This window comes from Bolinopsis microptera, chromosome 13, assembly GCF_026151205.1.
Source record: "Bolinopsis microptera isolate Bmic1 chromosome 13, MBARI_Bmic_1.0, whole genome shotgun sequence".
In the NCBI taxonomy this organism is placed as follows: Eukaryota; Metazoa; Ctenophora; class Tentaculata; order Lobata; family Bolinopsidae; genus Bolinopsis; species Bolinopsis microptera.
The window spans coordinates 9,246,833-9,270,532 of NC_087084.1; the positions used below are offsets into that span (position 1 = coordinate 9,246,833).

At 43.3% G+C, this 23,700-nt stretch overlaps 4 protein-coding genes across 5 annotated transcripts in view; 2 read left to right on the forward strand and 2 right to left on the reverse strand.

Annotated features, from left to right (window-relative positions):
* LOC134824765 (multiple epidermal growth factor-like domains protein 6) overlaps window positions 1–23,700 on the reverse strand; it is a 55,869-nt gene that overhangs the window by 5,742 nt on the left and 26,427 nt on the right. Inside the window, exons 18-24 of the mRNA XM_063836740.1 lie at window positions 23,353–23,487; window positions 23,020–23,132; window positions 22,696–22,855; window positions 22,290–22,403; window positions 21,898–21,978; window positions 19,081–19,179; window positions 17,999–18,123 (exon numbers count right to left, since the gene is read on the reverse strand). Of these exons, the coding sequence (XP_063692810.1) occupies window positions 17,999–18,123; window positions 19,081–19,179; window positions 21,898–21,978; window positions 22,290–22,403; window positions 22,696–22,855; window positions 23,020–23,132; window positions 23,353–23,487 (827 nt within the window). The remainder of the gene's footprint in view (window positions 1–17,998; window positions 18,124–19,080; window positions 19,180–21,897; window positions 21,979–22,289; window positions 22,404–22,695; window positions 22,856–23,019; window positions 23,133–23,352; window positions 23,488–23,700) is intronic.
* The window catches only part of LOC134824987 (gelsolin-like protein 1), a 96,515-nt gene that overhangs the window by 1,380 nt on the left and 71,435 nt on the right, over window positions 1–23,700 (forward strand). Inside the window, exon 2 of one of the 2 annotated variants that reach the window (XM_063837028.1) lies at window positions 3,134–5,135. The exons of the other annotated variant lie outside the window; for it this stretch is intronic. Coding sequence (XP_063693098.1) covers window positions 3,143–4,702 — 1,560 coding nt within the window. The 5' untranslated portion in view covers window positions 3,134–3,142 and the 3' untranslated portion in view covers window positions 4,703–5,135. Of the gene's footprint in view, window positions 1–3,133; window positions 5,136–23,700 lie in introns of those variants that run through there. 2 annotated transcript variants of the gene reach the window in all.
* LOC134825386 (pneumococcal serine-rich repeat protein-like) lies at window positions 9,396–12,610 on the reverse strand (the record flags this gene model as incomplete). The annotated part of the gene is made up of 2 exons (XM_063837564.1): window positions 9,396–11,244; window positions 12,297–12,610. Coding segments are annotated over 2 exons (2,163 nt in total), but the record flags the coding sequence as incomplete, so codon positions are not given.
* On the forward strand, window positions 19,662–21,451 carry LOC134825387 (uncharacterized). The gene is made up of 4 exons (XM_063837565.1): window positions 19,662–19,879; window positions 20,138–20,261; window positions 20,670–20,850; window positions 21,050–21,451. The coding sequence occupies exons 1-4, from the start codon at window positions 19,662–19,664 to the stop codon at window positions 21,373–21,375; spliced, it is 849 nt and encodes a 282-aa protein (XP_063693635.1). The 3' UTR covers window positions 21,376–21,451.

Below are 23,700 nucleotides of genomic sequence, written 5' to 3' on the forward strand. Positions count from 1 at the left end.
TTCTGAACTCTCTAACTACAGACTGTGGAGCCAGGAGTCACATGAATTATTGAACATTGAGAGTGAATATTGAGATCAATGTTTATCATTATCGAACCTTAAAGAAAGCTAATTAATATTGATTTGAATGGTTGGCCATCTGTTGGCGTTACTATGAATATTTAAACACATGAGACCCATACTAAATTAAGAAAATGATCCCACTCGGTTAAAATAGAATGTAGAGTGACCATGTGTTCACTGTTAATTTTAGTCCCTTTACATTTTACAAGGTACCAGGTTTTCTCCTCATACGTGAATATTTCTTTTTCTAGTACGTGTTTCTTTCTTTACTTTGAACTTAATTGAGGGAGTTGAGAGCAACTCTGGAGTTTAATACTTGCTGACTCGCCGATCACTTCTCAGTAAAGGGAGGCTTCCTCTCTGCGCCATTGTCGCATTATTGCTATTTTTACCATTATTGCTCTTTTCGTAAAATTAGCGAATAATTGTCTGTATTATGTCTTCATTTCTCGCCAAATGGATCATAGAGAGAATCCCCCTCCCCCGGTCCCCCAACAAAAGTACACCAGCATAATATATCACAGATGATTTGATTGCTGTGAGTAATAGACTCCCAGCTACAAACGTAAACTGCACACTTTAAGTGACTCCACCACTACACACTTATATACGTAAATAGTTATTACATGCTACCCTCTTATATTCGCTTTGACACGTGACAGTGATTCTGGGTTTTGATTGGTTAATACTGGAAGCTGATTGATCAATCACGGTCTGCACGTGTCAAAAATGGTATCCAGATCTATATCTAACCATTTTACTCCGCAAACCTTGCTCTTTCTACCTCGAGGAGCAATCACTTCCAGCGGGTTAATCCAAGGCCATATAAGGACTGATTATAGGCGCCTGACAGGTATTTTTGCAGCGGCTCTTACTTGCCCCCTGTTATTTCATATTTGTCGAGATAAATGGATGCAAGCCCAATTTATAGTTTCTCTCTGGAACTGAAAGCTTTTGATCCTTATCTTGGGGCATTTTGTAGAATAGGACATCAACAAGTTTGCCTCAATGCCCTATCCTTTCATCATAATTTGCGTGTGCACTATTTTAAAGAGTTTCGAATGTAATGAGATTTCAGATCAATATAATATAAAGATATAAAATGGTGTTAAAGCATTTCCATTCATTCAGTAATATATGTATAGAGACCTCTATCTATTCATATAGATTATAGAGGTATGAACGAGTTCTTTGTTATATATGGGAACTTGGCCACGTGGTTTGTCCTCAAATCACGTGGTGTGTCTTCAAAGCTTCGAAGGCAGCTGTTCATCTATTCACCATTTGGTCTGTCAACGAGGGAGTGGATATATAATTCCTTTTTTCTTGTTATTTAAATGAAGGTGTTGGAAGCTCGAGTTTTTGTTCCAAGTTTCTGAACTAGCTTTACAGTGAACATAATATGTTGGTGTTCCTTTGTTAAATACGAAACCAAGGACCATGGACAATGGACATTGGTCGCATATTTGACTTTAAGACTGTACAAAAAAGTTTCTATGCTTCTATAATCTATAACACATAAAGTCCTTTATACATTTCAACTCGAGCCAATTTTTCAGCTTCTGAAATGCCTGCTTCCGCGTTTCCAGTCCTCAGATTTTGCTGGATTGATCTGGAAACTCGAGCGGCAGGTTTACCAGCCCAACTTATTGTATGAATAAAAACGTTTCCGTCAAGTTCACTAAGTGTTATTTCCCCGAATCCTGGCATTGCCATGGATACCGAGCTTCAGATAAGCTGCCTTGATCGTCATGCATTACCATCGTTCCGATGATATGCTTGTTGTTCAGCATTCGTCGACATCAATTAAGATGTTGAACACCTCGTACAACACCCAATTGATGTTCCTACATGCTTCATACCATAGATGTTAAAACCATTCTGGCCACATAGAGGGGTCATGATAAGTTATGTTGATTACTTGGAGTAACTTGAAACTTTAAATGCAATTTAAAACTTTAAAGTGACGCTAAAACCAAAATGTCACCTCATATTCATAATTAGACGAGTTTCTTTCCAAGTAGGTATATCTGTCCGAGGAACAGCAATTTGTAAGCAATATGTTATTGTTATGGTTGTTGCTAAGGTTACGAGGACCTTATAGATCCAGAAGAATTTGAAGATAGGAGCCATTAAAGAAACATTTCTGACATTTCCTTAAGCTTTGATCGTAGACGACAAATTTGATTCGATTTCTTCGATTGTTTAATTTTCGTTGCCAAGCATCGAACTATGTTTACTGTTAATGATATGATCAATAAAACATTGCCTCATTACTTTAAATTCCACAGTCTGGATGCTGTCGCTGTTATTGCTTGACTCTTTACAGTCTTGAGGACGCACACATTTTTTATTTTCAGATTCTGGGTTTATTTTTAAATTATCAATTCCTGAATGCCACATGAAATTCTTGCCCTTCCATTTTAATTCTCACAAAAATCATCAAAATCACTGTTGTCTGATAAAAACAGTGAAATTTAACTGCTTCTAACTGTTCTCTAGTCAGTGAGTAATGTCTTAATGTACAATTCAATTCGTTAGTATAGCTTCAGTATGAAACTAAGGACATTTTGAACCTGGGGTACACTCTGCAGTGAAAAAACAAACGTAACTCGACCAGGCCTACAATAGTGCTAGAAGCGTTGCGTGATCTCACGTGCAACTGCTAAAATAGCACGTGCAACTGCTAAAATAGCACGTGCAACTGCTAAAATAGCACGTGCTGCAACTCGCTGGCCGTTGTCAAAAATTCAACCACGCCTGAGAGACACCACACTCAGTAATGTTAGAATTAGTCACATTCTTAAGTTGTTAGCCAATTCTAACACACTCACTCGAGAGTAGTGTCCTGATCACCTCATGCAGTGCCTTCAATAATCATAGATCATCATTAAATGTGTTTGAATTGTTTTCATGATAAACCTTCAATTATTATTGCTTCACAGTTATATGCATGTTATAGATAAACTCGTCATCCTATTAACATGACGCTATTTAAATTGGGTTTGTTATCACACTAAAATTCGTCAATTATATCTTTTTATAATTCAATCTAACGAATCAACATTGTAGGTCAGTCATGAAGCTGTGGTCAATACTCCTTCTTACACTTCTTGTAGCCCTGCTGAGGGCTGATGAAATCGCAAATGATACCGACGGAGCTGACAGTGAGAGCGAAGTTGCAGATAATGGTGCTGAGTCAGGTGATGGTGCAGCCGCAGAAGCCGACTCAGGTGATGGTGCCGCCGCAGAAGCCGACTCAGGTGATGGTGCCTCCGCAGAAGCCGACTCAGGTGATGGTGCCGCCGCAGAAGCCGACTCAGGTGATGGTGCCGCCGCAGAAGCCGACTCAGGTGATGGTGCCGCCGCAGAAGCCGACTCAGGTGATGGTGCCGCCGCAGAAGCCGACTCAGGTGATGGTGCCGCCGCAGAAGCCGACTCAGGTGATGGTGCCGCCGCAGAAGCCGACTCAGGTGATGGTGCCGCCGCAGAAGCCGACTCAGGTGATGGTGCCGCCGCAGAAGCCGACTCAGGTGATGGTGCAGCCGCAGAAGCCGACTCAGGTGATGGTGCAGCCGCAGAAGCCGACTCAGGTGATGGTGCCGCCGCAGAAGCCGACTCAGGTGATGGTGCCGCCGCAGAAGCCGACTCAGGTGATGGTGCCGCCGCAGAAGCCGACTCAGGTGATGGTGCAGCCGCAGAAGCCGACTCAGGTGATGGTGCCGCCGCAGAAGCCGACTCAGGTGATGGTGCCGCCGCAGAAGCCGACTCAGGTGATGGTGCCGCCGCAGAAGCCGACTCAGGTGATGGTGCCGCCGCAGAAGCCGACTCAGGTGATGGTGCCGCCGCAGAAGCCGACTCAGGTGATGGTGCCGCCGCAGAAGCCGACTCAGGTGATGGTGCAGCCGCAGAAGCCGACTCAGGTGATGGTGCCGCCGCAGAAGCCGACTCAGGTGATGGTGCCGCCGCAGAAGCCGACTCAGGTGATGGTGCAGCCGCAGAAGCCGACTCAGGTGATGGTGCTGCCGCAGAAGCCGACTCAGGTGATGGTGCCGCCGCGGAAGCCGACTCAGGTGATGGTGCCGCCGCGGAAGCCGACTCAGGTGATGGTGCCGCCGCGGAAGCCGACTCAGGTGATGGTGCCGCCGCAGAAGCCGACTCAGATGATGGTGCCGCCGCAGAAGCCGACTCAGGTGATGGTGCCGCTGCAGAAGCCGACTCAGGTGATGGTGCCGCCTCAGAAACCGACTCAGGTGATGGTGCAGCCGCAGAAGCCGACTCAGGTGATGGTGCCGCCGCAGAAGCCGACTCAGGTGATGGTGCCGCCGCAGAAGACGACTCAGGTGATGGTGCAGCCGCAGAAGCCGACTCAGGTGATGGTGCCGCCGCAGAAGCCGACTCAGGTGATGGTGCCGCCGCAGAAGACGACTCAGATGATGGTGCTGTCGCAGAAGATGACTCAGACGATGGTGCCGCTGCCGAATCAGACGACTCAGAAGAAAATGATGATAGTGGTGCCGAAGAAGGAGATGACGGTGAATCAGAGGAAGTGTCAGGACCAGCTGATAGTGGATACAAAGTTCAAATCAGTTTTGTTGTTTTTGTGATCAGTTTAGTGAGAAACGTTCTTGGCTGGTAGTCAAAAATTCACGTTGATCAGATTTTACATTGCTTCCCATTCGATAGAGCCTCAGTATCATACTGACAAACATTATAGAAAAGCAACTTAGCTGGGACTTTACATATTCTAAATATTGGACGATTATGAATGGATAATTTTATTGCTTCACAATACAAAATATTTCTCAAATACTGTATGAATGTTGTAATGCATCACTGCAGCTAATTAAGATAAGTTGTTACTGACATTTCTGATGTGTTTAATTTTAAATTAATAAATGTGTATCTGAAAACTGTTATAACAATGGTGTTCATTTTATTAAAGGTCATGTTTTTTTGTTTTTAGTTTTACAAAATATCTCTATTTAATTACTGGAGAAACATAAAAGTTTTAGTTTTGATGAGATTACTAATTATAATACGTCATGTTTAATTTAAAATTTTAACACGAATTAGGGGATTTGATTTGTTCATTATATTTTAACATCCACTAGTTCGTCCAGAACATCTCGGTAAGAAAATAGCAAAAATTCAGAAAGAATGTCAAGAATGACGATGTTAGAATGAACTTACAAACACCATGCGCTTCCAAAAAAGTGGGTCACAAAACAGCAATACATGAAAAAGTAGGTCACAAAACTGCATCACAAAAAAAGTGGGAAAATATGAATGTGATTATGATCTGCGAGGCCATGATCTGTAAAAAAACTTAAAACATCATTTCTCCATTCAATTATATAGGTTGCAGTTGGTTCTATAAGGTCAAAGATCCCCAAACAATTTTTCGTTTCGCCAATCGATGGTGGTTAAGGGATTTGCAAGTCTGGATAGTGAGGTCGACCACGAGGATATGTGGCGTAATCTCAGTCAGACCGTCACTGATGTCTCACTGGAGGTACTAGGTAAAAGACCCCGGAAGGCAAAGGAGCAACACCTGTCACGGAAGACCAAGGATTTATTGATTCAGCGGGCACAGTTTAAGCGCAGACACCCAAACTCTGACGCTAACAGGTGAGAGTATTCTAAACTTAATAAGTTAGTCAAGAAAAGCAGCAAGCTAGACGACAATAACTGGGCAGTTAGAGTAGCTACTGATCTTGAGGAAGCAGCGAGCAAAGGTCAGCAGCGTGAGGTATGGGCAAAGATCAAGAGGATCTCTGGTAAGCAAAGAAGCCTTAAGCATCTTGTGTCCGGGTTAAGGACGGAAGGAAGATCACGGACCCCCAACAGCAGAGGGATAGGTGGAAGGAGCACTTTACTGAACTTCTGAACCCTCCATTATCAAGTGTCGACCTTGCCGACCTTGATACAGTACCACCCCAACCCCACTTTGACTCTCTCTCTTTTTCGGATGGACCACCCACCAGAGACGAGATTAGTTATTCCCTGACAAAGCTTAAGAACCACAAAAGCCCAGGAGTGGACGGGATAACTAACGAGCAACTGAAGTATGGTGCGAGTGCTCTAGTTGATCAACTAGAGTGTCTATTCAAGAAGGTGTGGGAAGAAGAGACTGTTCCTGAAGATTGGTTAAAGGGTGTGATCATTGTTATTGGGAAGAAAGGAGACACTTCAGTCTGCGGGAACAACAGAGGGATCACCTTAAGGTCTACAGCATCCAAGCTTTTTCAGATGATTCTTCTTAAGCGATTACATGCTGGTATGGAGTGTCCTCTCAGGGAGAATCAGTGCGGATTTAGACAGAACCGCTCATGTATTGATCAGATTTATTCTCTCCGAACTATTATTCATAACTGTCTTGAGTTTAACATTCCTCTTTTCATTAATTTTGTCGATTTCAAGGCAGCGTTCGATTCTATCAGAAGGGACTTTATTTGGTGCAGTATGAGACACTATGGGCTGCCTGAAAATATGTCAGAATATTTCAGTCATTTTTTGGGGGTACCATGATGAGTGCCGTGAGGGTTAATGGGGAGCTGACAGACTGTTTTGATGTTAACTCAGGCACAGGTCAGGGTGACATTCAAGCACCTCCTGTCTTTAATTTCTGCCTAAACTTTTCTGCATTTCTGGCTGAGACCAACAAGACCATCAGTCAAGGCGCAGTGCTGCAGAAGGAGATGAAGACGGGCGAGGAAAAGGTCATTCTGGACACCGATTATGCTGATGACATGGCTATTATGGACAACTCAGGGGAAGGCCTACAGGAGTCAACTGATCTATTAGTTCATTACAGCTCCTACGCTTGGCTCAGAATAAATGCAAAGAAGACCCAATGCATGGCTGTAAGCAAGTGCGCCTCCCAGCGACCTTTCATCAAGGATGATTGTATTGAGCTGTCGGTTGAGGGTGAACCCGTCGAGCAGGTTAGCAACTTTGTCTACCTGGGTGCAACTATCAGTGGGGATGGGACAATCGACAGAGACCTGGATGTCCGTATCCAGAAGGCTAATGGCGCCTTTCATCAGCTCTGGAACATTTGGAATAGCAGAACTATAAAGATTCCAACCAAGATCAGGATCTATAGGGCTGCTGTCCTCACCATCTTGTTGTATGGAGCTGAAGTCTGGAACACCACCAAAAAGCAGATGAAACGCTTCGAGGTTTTCCATCAGACCTCCTTGAGAAGGATCCTGAGGATTAAATGGTTCTTTCATGTGACCAACGAAGAAGTTCTTAGGAGGGCTGGCATCAAATCTGTTGAGACTTTCATCAGTGCTGCCAGGCTACGTTGGTATGGACATGTAGTTAGAATGCCAGACTCTAGACTACCGAGGTTTCTGTTGAACTGGAAGCCAAATTATGGAAAGAGGTCAAGGGCAGACCCCGTAAGAACTGGAAGTCCTGCGTACTCGAAGATGCTGCTAAGTTTACAGGTGTTGAAAACATCGACAACAACACAACAGAAGCTTTGGCTACCAACCGAGTGCAGTGGAGACATATGTTACGCCGCCAACGCGATGTGTGTGATGCAGGCCACTCCAACGACTAGGAGGATACCTTACCATGTAACATGTATGTAACAATCGATGGGCATAATTTTCACATTAAGGGGGTAGATTTAATGGCGAGTAGTGATTTAATACTTTTACCTGGACAAGAGGAGGGTTTAGTTTAGTTTGGCATGGGATTATATTTAATGTTAAGCCGCAGCACACGCTTATTTTCTGTAATGCACATTAAAAATATATTAGCCCCCTGCCATAGCCTTGTTCAGAGTTATAGCAATCAATTCTCGTTATGAGCCACATCATGTAACATGATGTCACCTGATGTCATATGACGTCACATGATGTCACATAATGTCACATGATGTCACATGATGTCACATGATGTCACATGATGTGATTTGACGTAGAGTCATGTAAGTCTTCTTTATTTAATTGGCGTGTACTTTCTTGCACTACTCAGTGGTTTAACGGCCTCATTGTTGATGATCGCAAGTTATCGAACCTTATAAAAGTCTCGACATAACTGGAGCATCATTTTAAAATAAAACAGTAAAATATAATAATAAAAAAACTAAATTAAAGAAAAGTGAGGAATTATACACTGCAGGACACACATATTTCCCTCAATTTATTTCCCCCTCAATTTATGAGTATTGATGTTCTGTTTGTATCGGCTACCATAAAGCATTGTATTATTTTTCCTACGACGCGGACGTTCTCATATTTATAAATAATGAGCATGAACTTAAATAGCTTTATTGTCGAGACTCGAGCTGTTGACTTCATTCCCAACTACATTAGAAGGTTAAAACGCCCTTTATTATTGTATAACTTATTTACAGAGTTGCTTATGACGCTCATACCTTTATTGTTGACGTCACTACTCCTGGTGACGTCACTACTCTTGGTGACGTCACTACTCTTGGTGACGTCACTACTTACAGAGTTGCTTAAGACGCTCATAGTCATACCTTTATTGATCCTATTTGCACTATTTATCTTTACTTATGTTTATCACAATTTAACCAAACAGATCAATCTTACAGGTCAGTTATGAAGCTGTGGTTTTAAAACCGCATTCTTGAGTTGTGAGCTCAAACGGCCAGGTAGCGTAGTTGGTTAATCATCGGATTTGTAATCGTGAGATTGTGAGTTCGAAACCCACTGCCTGCCTAGTCGTGGGGTGAGTGTCGTCGACATTCAGCTAAAGATCCTGAGTGGTCTATGCAGCCCCCCGTCTACTCAGCCGAATATTCGAGAAATCGTGTGTGAGGGTTAAATGAGAAGCTGTCCATTGCAGCGAAGTCTCGGGCGAAGAAAGTATGGTACACACTACCTTAACCGTCACTGGCCTAATTAAATCCTTCGGCTTCCTGTAATTGGCTAGTTACACTTGTGTAACAATGTGGCTGTTGGAATACTCCGAAGTAAAATAAGTGTGAGATAAAAAAACATAATTATTAGTCAATTCTAATACACTCACTCGAGAGTAGTGTCCTGATCGCCTCATGCAGTGTCTCATAAAATGTGTTTGAATTGTTTTCATCATAAACCTTCAATTATTTTTGCTTCACAGTTATCTGCATGTTATAGATAAACGCGTCATCCTATTAACTTGTATCACGTGGTGACCCCCACTGTCGCTTCACTATAGTCTTCGACGATACAGGGGGAGCCGCGCACTTTGTGAGCGGCGGGTCATACAACGTAAGACAACTATTAACGTGGCGCTATTTAAATTGGGTTTGATATCACACTAAAATTCGTCAATTATATCTTTTTATAATTCAATCTAACGAATCAACATTGTAGGTCAGTCATGAAGCTGTGGTCAATACTCCTTCTTACACTTCTTGTAGCCCTGCTGAGGGCTGATGAAGCTGCAAATGATACCGACGGAGCTGGCAGTGAGAGCGAAGTTGCAGATAACAGTGCTGAGTCAGGTGATGATGCCATCGCAGAAGCCGAATCAGATGATGGTGCTGTCGCAGAAGCCGAGTCAGATGATGGTGCTGTCGCAGAAGCCGAGTCGGATGATGGTGCTGTCGCAGAAGCCGAGTCGGATGATGGTCCTGTCGCAGAAGCCGAGTCGGATGATGGTGCTGTCGCAGAAGCCGAGTCGGATGATGGTCCTGTCGCAGAAGCCGAATCAGATGATGGTGCTGTCGCAGAAGCCGACTCAGATGATGGTGCTGTCGCAGAAGCCGAGTCAGATGATGGTGCTGTAGCAGAAGCCGAGTCGGATGATGGTGCTGTCGCAGAAGCCGAGTCGGATGATGGTGCTGTCGCAGAAGCCGAGTCGGATGATGGTGCTGTCGCAGAAGCCGAGTCGGATGATGGTGCTGGCAGTGAGAGCGAAGTTGCAGATAACGGTGCTGAGTCAGGTGATGATGTCGTCGCAGAAGCCGAATCAGATGATGGTGCTGTCGCAGAAGCCGACTCAGATGATGGTGCTGTCGCTGAAGCCGAATCGGATGATGGTGCTGTCGCAGAAGCCGAGTCGGATGATGGTGCTGTCGCAGAAGCCGAGTCAGATGATGGTGCTGTCACAGAAGATGACTCAGATGATGGTGCTGTCGCAGAAGCCAAGTCGGATGATGGTGCTGTCGCAGAAGCCGAGTCGGATGATGGTGCTGTCGTAGAAGCCGAGTCGGATGATGGTCCGTTCGCAGAAGCCGAGTCGGATGATGGTGCTGTAGCAGAAGCCGAGTCGGATGATGGTCCTGTCGCAGAAGCCGACTCAGATGATGGTGCTGTCGCAGAAGCCGACTCAGATGATGGTGCTGTCGCAGAAGCCGATTCAGATGATGGTGCTGTCGCAGAAGCCGAGTCGGATGATGGTGCTGTCGCAGAAGCCGAGTCGGATGATGGTGCTGGCAGTGAGAGCGAAGTTGCAGATAACGGTGCTGAGTCAGGTGATGATGTCGTCGCAGAAGCCGAATCAGATGATGGTGCTGTCGCAGAAGCCGACTCAGATGATGGTGCTGTCGCAGAAGCCGAGTCAGATGATGGTGCTGTAGCAGAAGCCGAGTCAGATGATGGTCCTGTCGCAGAAGCCGACTCAGATGATGGTGCTGTCGCAGAAGCCGACTCAAATGATGGTGCTGTCGCAGAAGCCGACTCAGATGATGGTGCTGTCGCAGAAGCCGAGTCAGATGATGGTGCTGTCGCAGAAGCCGAGTCGGATGATGGTGCTGTCGCAGAAGCCGAGTCGGATGATGGTGCTGGCAGTGAGAGCGAAGTTGCAGATAACGGTGCTGAGTCAGGTGATGATGTCATCGCAGAAGCCGAATCAGATGATGGTGCTGTCGCAGAAGCCGACTCAGATGATGGTGCTGTCGCAGAAGCCGAGTCAGATGATGGTGCTGTCGCAGAAGCCGAGTCGGATGATGGTGCTGTCGCAGAAGCCGAGTCGGATGATGGTGCTGTCGCAGAAGCCGAGTCGGATGATGGTGCTGGCAGTGAGAGCGAAGTTGCAGATAACGGTGCTGAGTCAGGTGATGATGTCATCGCAGAAGCCGAATCAGATGATGGTGCTGTCGCAGAAGCCGACTCAGATGATGGTGCTGTCGCAGAAGCCGAGTCAGATGATGGTGCTGTAGCAGAAGCCGAGTCGGATGATGGTGCTGTCGCAGAAGCCGAGTCGAAGCTTGTAAATATCTATCAACTTATACAAACACACACATCATCATATGGTCAGACAGTCTCTCCTCTATTCAAGCCATATCCTCACCTTCAACGAGGAGTAGGACTACTAGAGACTGTTACGACACCCTCAATACACTCGGATCCACTAACACCTTAGAGATCAGATGGATAGCTGCACACATTGGATTGTGGGGTAATGAAAAAGCAGACGAGCTGGCCAAAAATGGTACAACCAGTGAATCCACTTTGAATTGCCCAATTCCACAATCTTACATCAAACGCCTGATCAACGACAAAGTCACAAAACTTAATCAAGAATCATGGATTACTGATGGTCCCAGACACACTAAACTGACACTTGGACATAAAAACATCAACATCATCAAAAATCTCAACACTACACTCAGTAACAACAGACAAAATTATAGAACTGCAGTGCACCTCATCACGGGACATTGTGGCCTCAACAAACACCTACACACCATTCGCAAATCAGACACAAGTGCTTGTCCTAAATGCGGTGACGAAGAGGAGACTGTCTCACACTTTCTCGGACAGTGCCCGGCTATTGCCCAAATAAGAGGTCAATATTTCCGGGACTACTACCTCTCTGTCAATGACATATTCGACAACCAACACATCTCCACCATTGTCAACTTTACAAACCACACTAAACGCTTAGTGGTGCCAGAGGAGTTGGACCAGACAGGTGTAACATAGCGACTACTTTAACGCCGTCTTATTTCGCCTCTCTCTTCCACACTCAACCACCACTTAAGCGTTTATCTATGACACACCCCACAACACTTACCATCATCCTTGATTACACATCTTGATTCCACTGGCATCCTCCCACAGGACTGCCATACCCCAGAGGTAGGCAAAGCATTCATATGCTATCCTCTCGTGGGCCAACCAGGCCCAGCCTCTCTAAAAAAAAAAAAAAAAGAAAAAAAAGCCGAGTCGGATGATGGTGCTGTCGCAGAAGCCGAGTCGGATGATGGTGCTGTTGCAGAAGCCGAGTCGGATGATGGTGCTGCCGCAGAAGATGACTCAGATGATGATGCTGCCGCAGAAGATGACTCAGATGATGGTGCTGCCGCAGAAGATGACTCATATGATGGTGCTGTCGCAGAAGCCGACTCAGATGATGGTGCTGTCGCAGAAGCCGAGTCAGATGATGGTGCTGTCGCAGAAGCCGAGTCGGATGATGGTGCTGTCGCAGAAGCCGAGTCGGATGATGGTGCTGGCAGTGAGAGCGAAGTTGCAGATAACGGTGCTGAGTCAGGTGATGATGTCGTCGCAGAAGCCGAATCAGATGATGGTGCTGTCGCAGAAGCCGAGTCAGATGATGGTGCTGTAGCAGAAGCCGAGTCGGATGATGGTCCTGTCGCAGAAGCCGACTCAGATGATGGTGCTGTCGCAGAAGCCGACTCAGATGATGTTGCTGTCGCAGAAGCCGAGTCAGATGATGGTGCTGTCGCAGAAGCCGAGTCGGATGATGGTGCTGTCGCAGAAGCCGAGTCGGATGATGGTGCTGTCGTAGAAGCCGAGTCGGATGATGGTGCTGGCAGTGAGAGCGAAGTTGCAGATAACGGTGCTGAGTCAGGTGATGATGTCGTCGCAGAAGCCGAATCAGATGATGGTGCTGTCGCAGAAGCCGACTCAGATGATGGTGCTGTCGCAGAAGCCGAGTCAGATGATGGTGCTGTCGCAGAAGCCGAGTCGGATGATGGTGCTGTTGCAGAAGCCGAGTCGGATGATGGTGCTGCCGCAGAAGATGACTCAGATGATGATGCTGCCGCAGAAGATGACTCAGATGATGGTGCTGCCGCAGAAGATGACTCAGATGATGGTGCCGCTGCCGAATCATACGACTCAGAAGAAAATTATGATAGTGGTGCCGAAGAAGGAGCTGAAGGTGAATCAGAGGAAGTGTCAGGACCAGCTGATAGTGGATACCAAGTTCAAATCAGTTTTTTTGTTTTTGTGATCAGTTTATTGAGAAACATTCTTCGCTGGTAGTCAACAACTCACGTTGATCAGTTTTTCATCGCTCCCAATTCGATAGACGCTCAGTATAGTGACAAACATTATAGAAAAGCAACTTAGCTGGGACTTTACAAATTCTAAATAGTGGATGATTATGAATGGATAATTTTATTGCTTCACAATACAAAATAATGAATACAAATGCTGTATGAATGTTGTAATGCATCACTGCAGCTAATTAAGATAATGTTAAATAAAAGTGGGTCACAAAACAGCCAAAATCGATCAAATTTGGTGCGTATGCCCAAATATGGGCATATGGTTTTTGGCTCATAACTCAGTCATTTTTTGTCGAACCTTGATGAAATTTCATATACGAGTTCAGGAGACCACTAGCTACAAGTAGAGCACCATAAACCGGGGTTTTGGGTATGTTCAGGGTATTTGGCTAAATTGTGCCTAATTTAGACCAAATATGGTGGTGGCTGCCCCACGGGCACCGTTTGGCGGTTGGGGTCCGGGACCCCCTCAAAAGTTCGGTCACTGGTCCTAGTTTGTTGGTCAACTGCTATCTCGAAATCAAGTTTCACAAAAAATATCCATTGCCCCCCCCCCCCCCCCCCCCCCCCCCCCCCCCCCCCCCCCCCCCCCCCCCCCTTTAAGCCGCAGCACACGCTTATTTTCTGTAATGCACATTAAAAAGATATTAGCCCCATGCCATAGCCTTGTTTAAATTTACTTACTTACTTACTTGATAAGGTCTCCTCAATCATTCGAGAGGCCTGCACCAAGGAATTGCCGCTTATGTCGTACGGGTATCGGCCTTACAAAATGACACGAAAAAGGAGATGGCTCTGGAATGCACAAAAATGAGTTTTGTTCATGTTTAATTATCCAGATAGGTAGTTCAACAGGTATGTTTTTCTTCCCGGGGGTTGATTTGATTGAAAAACCGTAAATTTTGCGATAAAAATTGTCATCTTTGAAATCTTCCAAAAAAACATGCCTTACAAAATGACAATTTCGTCACGGCTGTCATTTTTGAACAGCAGCCTATAGAAATTTGATTTCACCTAGGACAGTTAGATAAATATAATAGATTGAAGATTAGAATAGCTTTTACAGGAAAAAGGATGATTATAAAAAGTTGGGCAATTTCGCGTGAGATAGTGCCTTACAAAATGACAACCCAAAACGGCATCACTTCAAATCCGATTTGGGAAAAAGTTTCATTATTCTTTCACGTGTCTTACTGTTAGATATATATGTTGTTTATATTATACCAGTTCTGTTTTTACCAAAATATATTTAAAAAGGAACATTTTTTATACTTTGAAAAAATTTAAAAAATGTCATTTTGTGAGGCGTAAAAATCATTTTTTGTTTTCATACTTGAACACAGTATTTGGTTATATTTGATATTTTCTATGACTGGATAGATCACTTTTCAGTGTTTAGTTAACGTTTGACATGTTTTAGGAGTTGTTATTACTCTCCGCTTTCACAAAATAGAAGCTTTATTTCGTTGAGTTTTGAAATCAGAGTTTGAAATCAAAGAGTTTGAAATCAAAGTTTTGATATCAGAACTTCACTTTTTTAATGTCACTTGATTGTTAACTGTCAGATTATGATTATTTTTAACTCCTTCTTGTATTGACTGTCTCTGATCCATTTTAGATGATGAAAATAATTCAATCTGAAACATTGTCATTTTGTAAGGCTTTTCGGTGTCATTTTGTGAGGCATTTTGATCAAAATTGATGATCAAACAAACACATTTAGGCTCATCATGAGCTTACTGGGTTTAAGAATACCAATAATTAGGCAAGGGGCATCCAATATAAATATGCCATCTTTGTATCATAAAATAAAACTGTCATTTTGTGAGGCATAACACTGTCATTTTGTGAGGCTAGGTCATTTTTTTGTCATTTCTTCTACCAAAGTCACTAAATCAGTTTTTTTATTTGACCAGAGTAGTCTTTGATTGACATAAGTCATGGTAGTACCTGGTTTTCTGGGGTTAAATTCAAAACTTTGGTCTCCATTCTGGGTAACAGTTAGGTGGGGCAATGACTGAACAGCAAAAAAGTCCATATTTATGTAAGAAATATAGATTATATGTCATTATCATTCCTTGGGAAGTGTTAATTAATGCTTTTTCTTTCATACAGTAAAAGGAATAGGGTTCAATGTATAGGGAACCTAAGCTACAGCATGGTCTATGTGGGCTGTCATTTTGTGAGGCCTGTCATTTTGTAAGGCCGATACCCGTATCATCTCTCTCCAGTGCTTTCGGTTTCCTGCCAACTCTCGGACCTTATCAAATACAATGTCTGGATCTCCTGTGAATGTTACTGCGTCTTCTAGGACACAGGTTCGCCAGTTCTTTCTTGGCCGCCCACGTGATCTTCGGCCGTGAGCAGGTGTCCAATCAAATAGATACTTTGGTAGCCTGGTGTCCGGCATTCTAGAAACATGTCCAAACCAGCGACTAAAGCACTAAATTCTCATTATGATCCACATGATGTCACAATATGATGTCACATGATGTCACATAATGTCACATGATGTCACATGACGTAACATGATGTCACATGATGTCACATGACGTAACATGATGTCACATAATGTCACATAATGTTACATTATGTCACATGACGTCACATGATGTACTTAATGTATGATTGGCGTGTACTGTCTTGCACTACTCAGTGGTATAACGGCCTTATTGCTGATGATCGCAAGTTATCAAACCTTATAGCATCATTTTAAAATAAAACAGTAAAATATAAAAAATAAATTAAAGAAAAGTGAGGAATTCCACACTGCAGGACACACATATTTCCCTCAATTTATGAGTATTGAGTAATGAGGACCTACGAAGTTCTCTTTGTATCGGCTACCATAAAGCATTGTATTATTTTGCTTCGACGCGGACGTTCTCATATTGATAAATAATGAGCATGAACTTAAATAGCTTTATTGTCGAGACTCGAGCTGTTGACTTCATTCCAAACTAGATTAGAAGGTTAAAACGCCCTTTATTATTGTATAACTTATTTACAGAGTTGCTTATGACGCTCATACCTTTATTGTTGACGTCACTACTCCTGGTGACGTCACTACTTGTGGTGATGTCACTACTCCTGGTGACGTCACTACTTACAGAGTTGCTTAAGACGCTCATAGCATAGTCATACCTTTATTGATCCGGCCAGTTGGTAGATCACCGACCGGCTATAAGCCGGCTACTAACCGGCTATAAGCCGGCTTATAGCCGGCTACAATTTTTATAGCCGGCTATAAGCCGGCTTATAGCCGGTTAGTAGCCGCTTACATTTGTTGTTGAGCGACGGCTATTAGCCGGTTATAAGCCTGCTATTAGCCGTTTTGGTATAAAAAGTGTTATAAGCCGGCTATAAGCCGGTTATAAGATATTAACTCAACTACATCGTACTGAACGATAGTCAGGAGCCGGCTATAAGAAATTCAGTGAAAACGGCTATTAGCCGGTTATAAGCCGGCTATTAGCCGTTTAGGTATCGAAAGTGGTTATAAGCCGGCTATAAGCCGGTTATAAGATATTAAATCAGTTCAGTACGATGAAGTTAAGTTAATATCTTATAGCCGGCTTATAGCCGGCTTATAACCACTTTCGATACCTAAACGACAATTTAACCAAACAGATCAATCTTACAGGTCAGTTATGAAGCTGTGGTTTTAAAACTTTTTACGCTGTGCATTTTAACGGCTCTTTTAGCCCATCTGAGGGCTGCTCAAGATGACACCACTGTAGCAAATGATACCGACGGAAGTGACGGTGAGAGTGAGGAAGGGGATAACGGTGTCGTCAAAGGAGAAGATGATAGTGGTGCCGTCAAAGAAGAAGGTGATAGTGGTGTCGCTAAAGAAGAAGATGATAGTGGTGCCGACGAAGGAGATGATTCAGGTGATGGTGATGCCGGCGAAAGAGAAGGTAATAGTGATGCCGGCGAAGAAGAAGATGATAGTGATGCCGCTGAAGAAGATGATTCAGGTGATGGTGATGCCGGCGAAAGAGAAGGTAATAGTGATGCCGGCGAAGAAGAAGATGATAGTGGTGCCAACGAAGGAGATGATTCAGGTGATGGTGATGCCGGCGAAAGAGAAGGTAATAGTGGTGCCGGCGATGGAGAGGATGGTAGTAGTGCCGGCAAAGAAGAATGTGATAGTGGTGCCGCTGAAGAAGAAGGTGATAGTGATGCCGCTGAAGAAGATGATTCAGGTGATAGTGATGCCGACGAAGAAAAAGCTGATAGTGGTGCCGACGAAGGAGATGATTCAGGTGATAGTGGTGCCGGCGAAGGAGAGGATGGTAGTGGTGCCGAAAAAGAAGGAGTTGATGTGGGAGCTGATGGTGGAGCTGACGGTGAATCAGAAGAAGTATTGGAAGTCAGAACCAAATAGTGGATAAAAAGTTTAAAATTAAATCAGTTTTTTTGTTTTTGTGATCAGTTTGTTAACTATTTACGCGATCAGATTTTAAGCAATGCTTCAATCGTTAGACTTAGATAGCGACCAAAATTAATATAAAAGCAGATTATATAATTATAACGATGAGTTTTAAATAATAGTTCAAATGATTATTAAATAATGTTGTTTTGAAACACAAATAATTCTGCTTAAATGTTGGTTTTATTGTACAATTTTCGCCAATTAAGATAGCTTTGCTGAAAATAATGAAATAATGATAAACTAAAATAACAAGCACATTCTCTAACCTGTTCACAGTTCATCATGCCACGTGTAGAGTATGTTCCCGCCGCGCAGTCAGCCGGGTTGTTACCGTTACTACAACTCTGACCAGCCGGACACCCCGCACATCTACCATCCTTCTCGTATTCGTCTGTAACAGTGTTACAGTGTTACAGTGTTACAATGCTGTGGTACAGTGTTACAGTGTTACAATGTTACAGTGTTACAGTGGTACAGTGTTACAGTGTTACAATGTTACAGTGTTACAGTGGTACAGTGTTACAGTGTTACAGTGTTACATTGTTACAGTGTTACAGTGTTACATTGTTACAGTGTTACAGTGCAGTGTTACAGTGTTACAGTGTTACAGTGTTACAGTGCAGTGGTACAGTGTTACAACTTACAGTGTTACATTGTTACAGTGTTACAGTGTTACAGTGGTACAGTGTTACAGTGTTACAGTGTTACATTGTTACAGTGTTACAGTGTTACATTGTTACAGTGTTACAGTGCAGTGTTACAGTGTTACAGTGTTACAGTGTTACAGTGCAGTGGTACAGTGTTACAACTTACAGTGTTACATTGTTACAGTGTTACAGTGTTACAGTGCAGTGGTACAGTGTTACAGTGTTACAGTGTTACAGTGGTACAGTGTTACAGTTTTACAGTGTTACAGTGCAGTGTTACAGTGTTACAGTGTTACAGTGTTACAGTGCAGTGGTACAGTGTTACAGTGTTACAGTGTTACAGTGTTACAGTGCAGTGGTACAGTGTTACAACTTACAGTGTTACATTGTTACAGTGTTACAGTGTTACAGTGCAGTGGTACAGTGTTACAGTGTTACAGTGTTACAGTGGTACAGTGTTACAGTTTTACAGTGTTACAGTGCAGTGTTACAGTGTTACAGTGTTACAGTGTTACAGTGCAGTGGTACAGTGTTACAGTGTTACAGTGGTAAATTGTAACACTGGTAGTGGTACAGCGTTACAGCGTTAACTTTCTGTTATGTGTGAAATGACCGAAAAATCATAAATTTACATTATTGTATTCAATCGTTATCTACTTCTAACATTAAGTTAATGACGATTTAAACTAGCTAGTACATACCAGCGTCACAAGGTGTAGGGTTGAGTGTAGTAGAGGAACAGTGGTGACCTACAGGACAATCAGTACACTCAGTGTTACCCTCACCAGCCGCGTACTCATCTGAGGGAAGGTGATGCGTTAATTAGGAAATTAGTTAATTGGTTAATTGATTAATTTTTTAATTTGTTAATTGGTTAATTGGTTAATTGGTTAATTGGCTAATTAGTTATTTTAACGCCAGAATAATGGACGGTGAGTTAGAAAAAACCACAGCTCACTAAATTCGAGGCGCTGTGAGTACGGACACGGAGGGAGGTCCTCATTTCGCCGAAAATATCAAGAATTTCAACTGTAACCCTAGTCTTTCACTCAAGAGTTGTAAACTGATACCCTTTAAATTCCATAATTGACACTTTCACTGCAACGCTCGCCTAGTTCGAGTGGTAACGTTGTGGCTGTTCTTTCGCTTCCTTAGAGCTGATACAATGATACACATTACACACCGTGCTTTACATATTGTAGTGTTTTAGTGTACTGTCTTATTGTACTTTCTCTTTATTAGTTGTCTAGCAGTGCTCTCAGTATTTCACTCTCTACAGGCCATGTCGAGTGTAAGACAGCGAGTAGCACCAGACCCCACCACCCCACCAGACCCCAACCCACCAGACCCCAGCCCTGCCTCCCCTCCCACCACCTCCATACCTGGAGCTATGTGTTTAGGGGTACTGCCTAACCTCTACCTCCTCTGGACTCTACTCCACCTCCCTGCTACTACTATCACAACGTGTGCTACTATCTTCATCGGTATCAATACCTTCAGGTTAGTTTTACTTTTTATGGAGCATCAAACTTCTTACTGTATGTTTTAGGGTTAACAAATGTTTACTGTTGGATGTGTTCTGCAAGTGGCTCACTTGATATTCCGCATTGTACAGGGATTTGGATTAAAGGCTTTATAAAATATATTATTATTATGGTTTTGCATTATTGGTGTTCTATTATTATTATGGTGTTGTTAGCTGATTGATACAAAGGTTTTATCGTTTAAAGGTTTCACACGTAAGACTCCACTGTTCAGGTGCGTGTTCCCAAACCGGTATAACAACAACATAGTGCTCCGAGATACGGTACTCTCTTCCATATTCATTACCAGACTACTAGCTACTTTCTCTGAGGTCTCCTGGCTCATCATGCTCAGTGAGGTGAGGTTAACCACGTGGTGACCACGTGGTGAGCAGTGAGTTGAGGTTAACCACACGTTAAGATCCGTTCTTTGTGCGTTAACCGTGTTTTTTGTGACTATTGTGTCATAACTGAGCGTCAACAGTCCATCAACAAATTGCAAAAATCTGTCTCTTAACTTTTACTAAACAGTAAACTCTAGTAAAACACTACAACCTTCCATAAATCATGCTAAAGTAAGGAAAATCAAGTTGAGAGTCCTCATCAAGTTTAAATCACCCACAGTTTGCACATTAATAAACCTCCTCTCAGGCAGCTAAAGATCTCAACACGCTCACAGTTCAATCCCCCACAATCTCCCTTGGTGACGTCACTACTCTTGGTGACGTCACTACTCTTGGTGACGTCACTAATAAACCTCCTCTCAGGTAGCTAAGGATCTCGACACGCTCACAGTTCAATCCCCCACAATCTCCCTGCTAGCAGATACTCTTCCCCCTATCTGTATCCTAGCTCAATGTTTCGTGTGGAGCTCTATTATACTTCACACTGACTCCCTCATGTTCTGGGAGGAGTTCTTTTGGTTCCTTCTGTTCATTATCAACACTGGTATGTATGTATAATAACGAGAATTGAGCCCTTGAATGACCGATTCTCTAACAGCCTAATTCTCGTCATGTATAATCAATTTACACTTGTATTATGGAGATATCATTCATTGAAAATAAACCCCGCTTGTTGAACCAATATATCTTCTCAGTTATATCAAGTGCTCACCACTTGTTTTCTTTCAACACAAACCTCCCAGGTATAAACCTAGTATTCCTCCACCACGGCCACCACTCAATCCTAATCACCCTCTCCCTCCTGCACGGAGCCCTATACCTACCCTGGCAAATACTCAACCTAAAGTTCATCCTCTCCCTGGACGACCCACCTTTCTGTTTCAGTGACGTCACAGTTACCCGGGTTGTTCAGGGGTTGAAGAGGGCAGTGTGGTATAGGAAACAAAGTGTGGTTAGGGAGGACTGGGGAGGCTGGATTGGGGAGAGCTGGATGTTTTGTTATTGGGTGGTTATGCCTGTTTGGCTGGCTACAATCGTGTGGGAGTATGAGAAGATGGGCGCTTTATAGACTGTTCATGTTTGGGTGGTTTTGTTATGAGGAGATTGTCTTTTGTTTTATACTTGTCAATACAAGTGCTGGAATCTGGGTTATAAATGTGATGATTTTGTTAAAGTTCGTTCAGAATGTGATCATTAAGTAAATTTATCAGAGTTACTGATTTAACTGTTTTAGCCAAATGGCTGGACAACGTTCTAGCAAGAAATTGTTTTACTAAGAAGAAGTGTTACTAATAATTAAACAACGTTTTACTAGTCGAGTCGCTGGATGAATTCATTGAACAAGAGAAAGGATAAAGTAGATTAATATTATAAACTTATGTTAGCGTATGGGCAGCAAATTGCGGAACAAGACATTCATACTCTCAGAAAATCAGAGCAATTAGTTTTCGTACACCCTATCCGGTTAAAAGTTTCATTTAGCACGGAGGAAGAAAAACCGATGCGATTATGAAAAATATAAGTGGCTGTCAAATAGGCCAAAAGTGGAGTTATTCCAAAAATTATCTGATTCTCTGAAAATCAAACTTACTTGAAGCACAAGGAAGGGGGTGTTCCATTCCAGCAGTGGGACACTTGCTCCCGGCTGGGCACTCGTGGCACACATCATCACCTGAAGAACGGGGATTATAGCGTTTAAATGACGGAGGATGGGGTTAGGAAAGTGAATTAACGGGTGATACTCGTAAAATATCTGTTCCATATATTGGACCGTCGACGAGTCCAACTCGGCGCGCGTCCGATCCTGGTAGGTTGTAAACCTACAAGCAAGTGAACTATTTTTAGGTGTGGAATGTGGTTGCAAATTGGAATTTAAACTCCAGAAGAACATAAAAATGTCGACATATTTCCGGAAAATGTGTGATCAAAATTTCTAAATTCCCGCAAAACTTAACAAAATTTAAAGTTATCCAAGTCAGAAACCTTCAGGACTGTAGGTTCCTGTAGTACACGCTGTGCCTCTGACCCCGCTAGAGCAAGGGAACCCACCAGGACAGGGAACACAGGAGCTCTGTTTAGCGGCTGAACTGTAGGACCCTGTGTGGGAGAGTGGGGGTTAGGTCGGGGAATTGAGGGGACTTTAATAAACATAAGCTAATACATGGTTATTTGGTAGTTGTTTTAGATTTTGGGCCAAGTCAGTTGAAAGGACTGAGACTCTCATCAAGAATGAACTTTTGAAAAGACATGTTATAGGACGGAGTGCAAAAATTGAGAAATCAGGTTAAATGAACACATCATTCACTCCAGATCGTTATGGAATGGCAATGATATTCCACCAGGCTAATATCCACCCTAAAATCCTAAGTAACTAATACCAAGTACTAACCTACAGGACAGACTAAACAAGCATCCTGTCCATCTCCACTGTAGCTACCCTTACTACAGTCCACTGGAGCTGATGTCTTGTCCACACAACTCTGTCCAGCTGGACAGGATTCACAGAACCCTGCTCCAGATGATGAGGTGTAGTAACCGGCACTGCATGCCTGGCATATTCAGGGTTTAAAACTACAAAACTTCTTTCCGTAGAATATGAGCTAAATTCATGAGCAGGATAAAACGGAATTGCAAGATTAAGTCTAAAATCAGCTATTAACCTCAACAACTGAAAACAAAATTTCACCTCAAAACGTTTTTTTAAATTTCTCACCTGACAAGCTTCCAAGGCTCCGTCACTAAAGGATCCCATAGGACAGATAACTTCCTCCTGATCTTTGTCTGGGCAGAAATAACCCACTGGACAGGAATTACAGGTAGTGGCTCCTAAAAAAGAGGGCATCAACATTATCAACAGTATCAACATTGTTCATTAGAGAATGGAGATGTTTCAGGTTGTTTTAGGGATGTTCATCGCTTTCCTCTGTCAAATTCCTCTCTTACTTAACTCAAAACAGTTGGACTAAGCGGATACAAATAAACCAACAACACTCGGAAAAGCGTGCGTCCAAGAAACCAGACTAGTTTAATGTTATTATAATGAAACCTGTAGCAGTCTGATAATATCCACTAGGACAAGGTATCTGTCCAATAGAAGGGTGAGGGCAGTAGTGTCCCTCAGTACAGGACTTACAGGAACTACCCTCTTGGTACTCCCCTGAGTTACATCGTGTGGCGACACCTGCAGACGGGATAAAATTGTTAACAATGTAGAAAGTATAGTTAGGGAATTATGCACAATGTCTGGGAAAAATTTTTGCGACAAGCGGTCTTCTACAGGAACGTGTTGTCCATAGCCTCAGGAACCACCCCAAAGAGTTTTGAATCTGGATCCGATGGGGGGGGGGGGGGGGGGAAGCTAGAGCAAACTTTTTCCAGGCGCCTAAGGACCGCA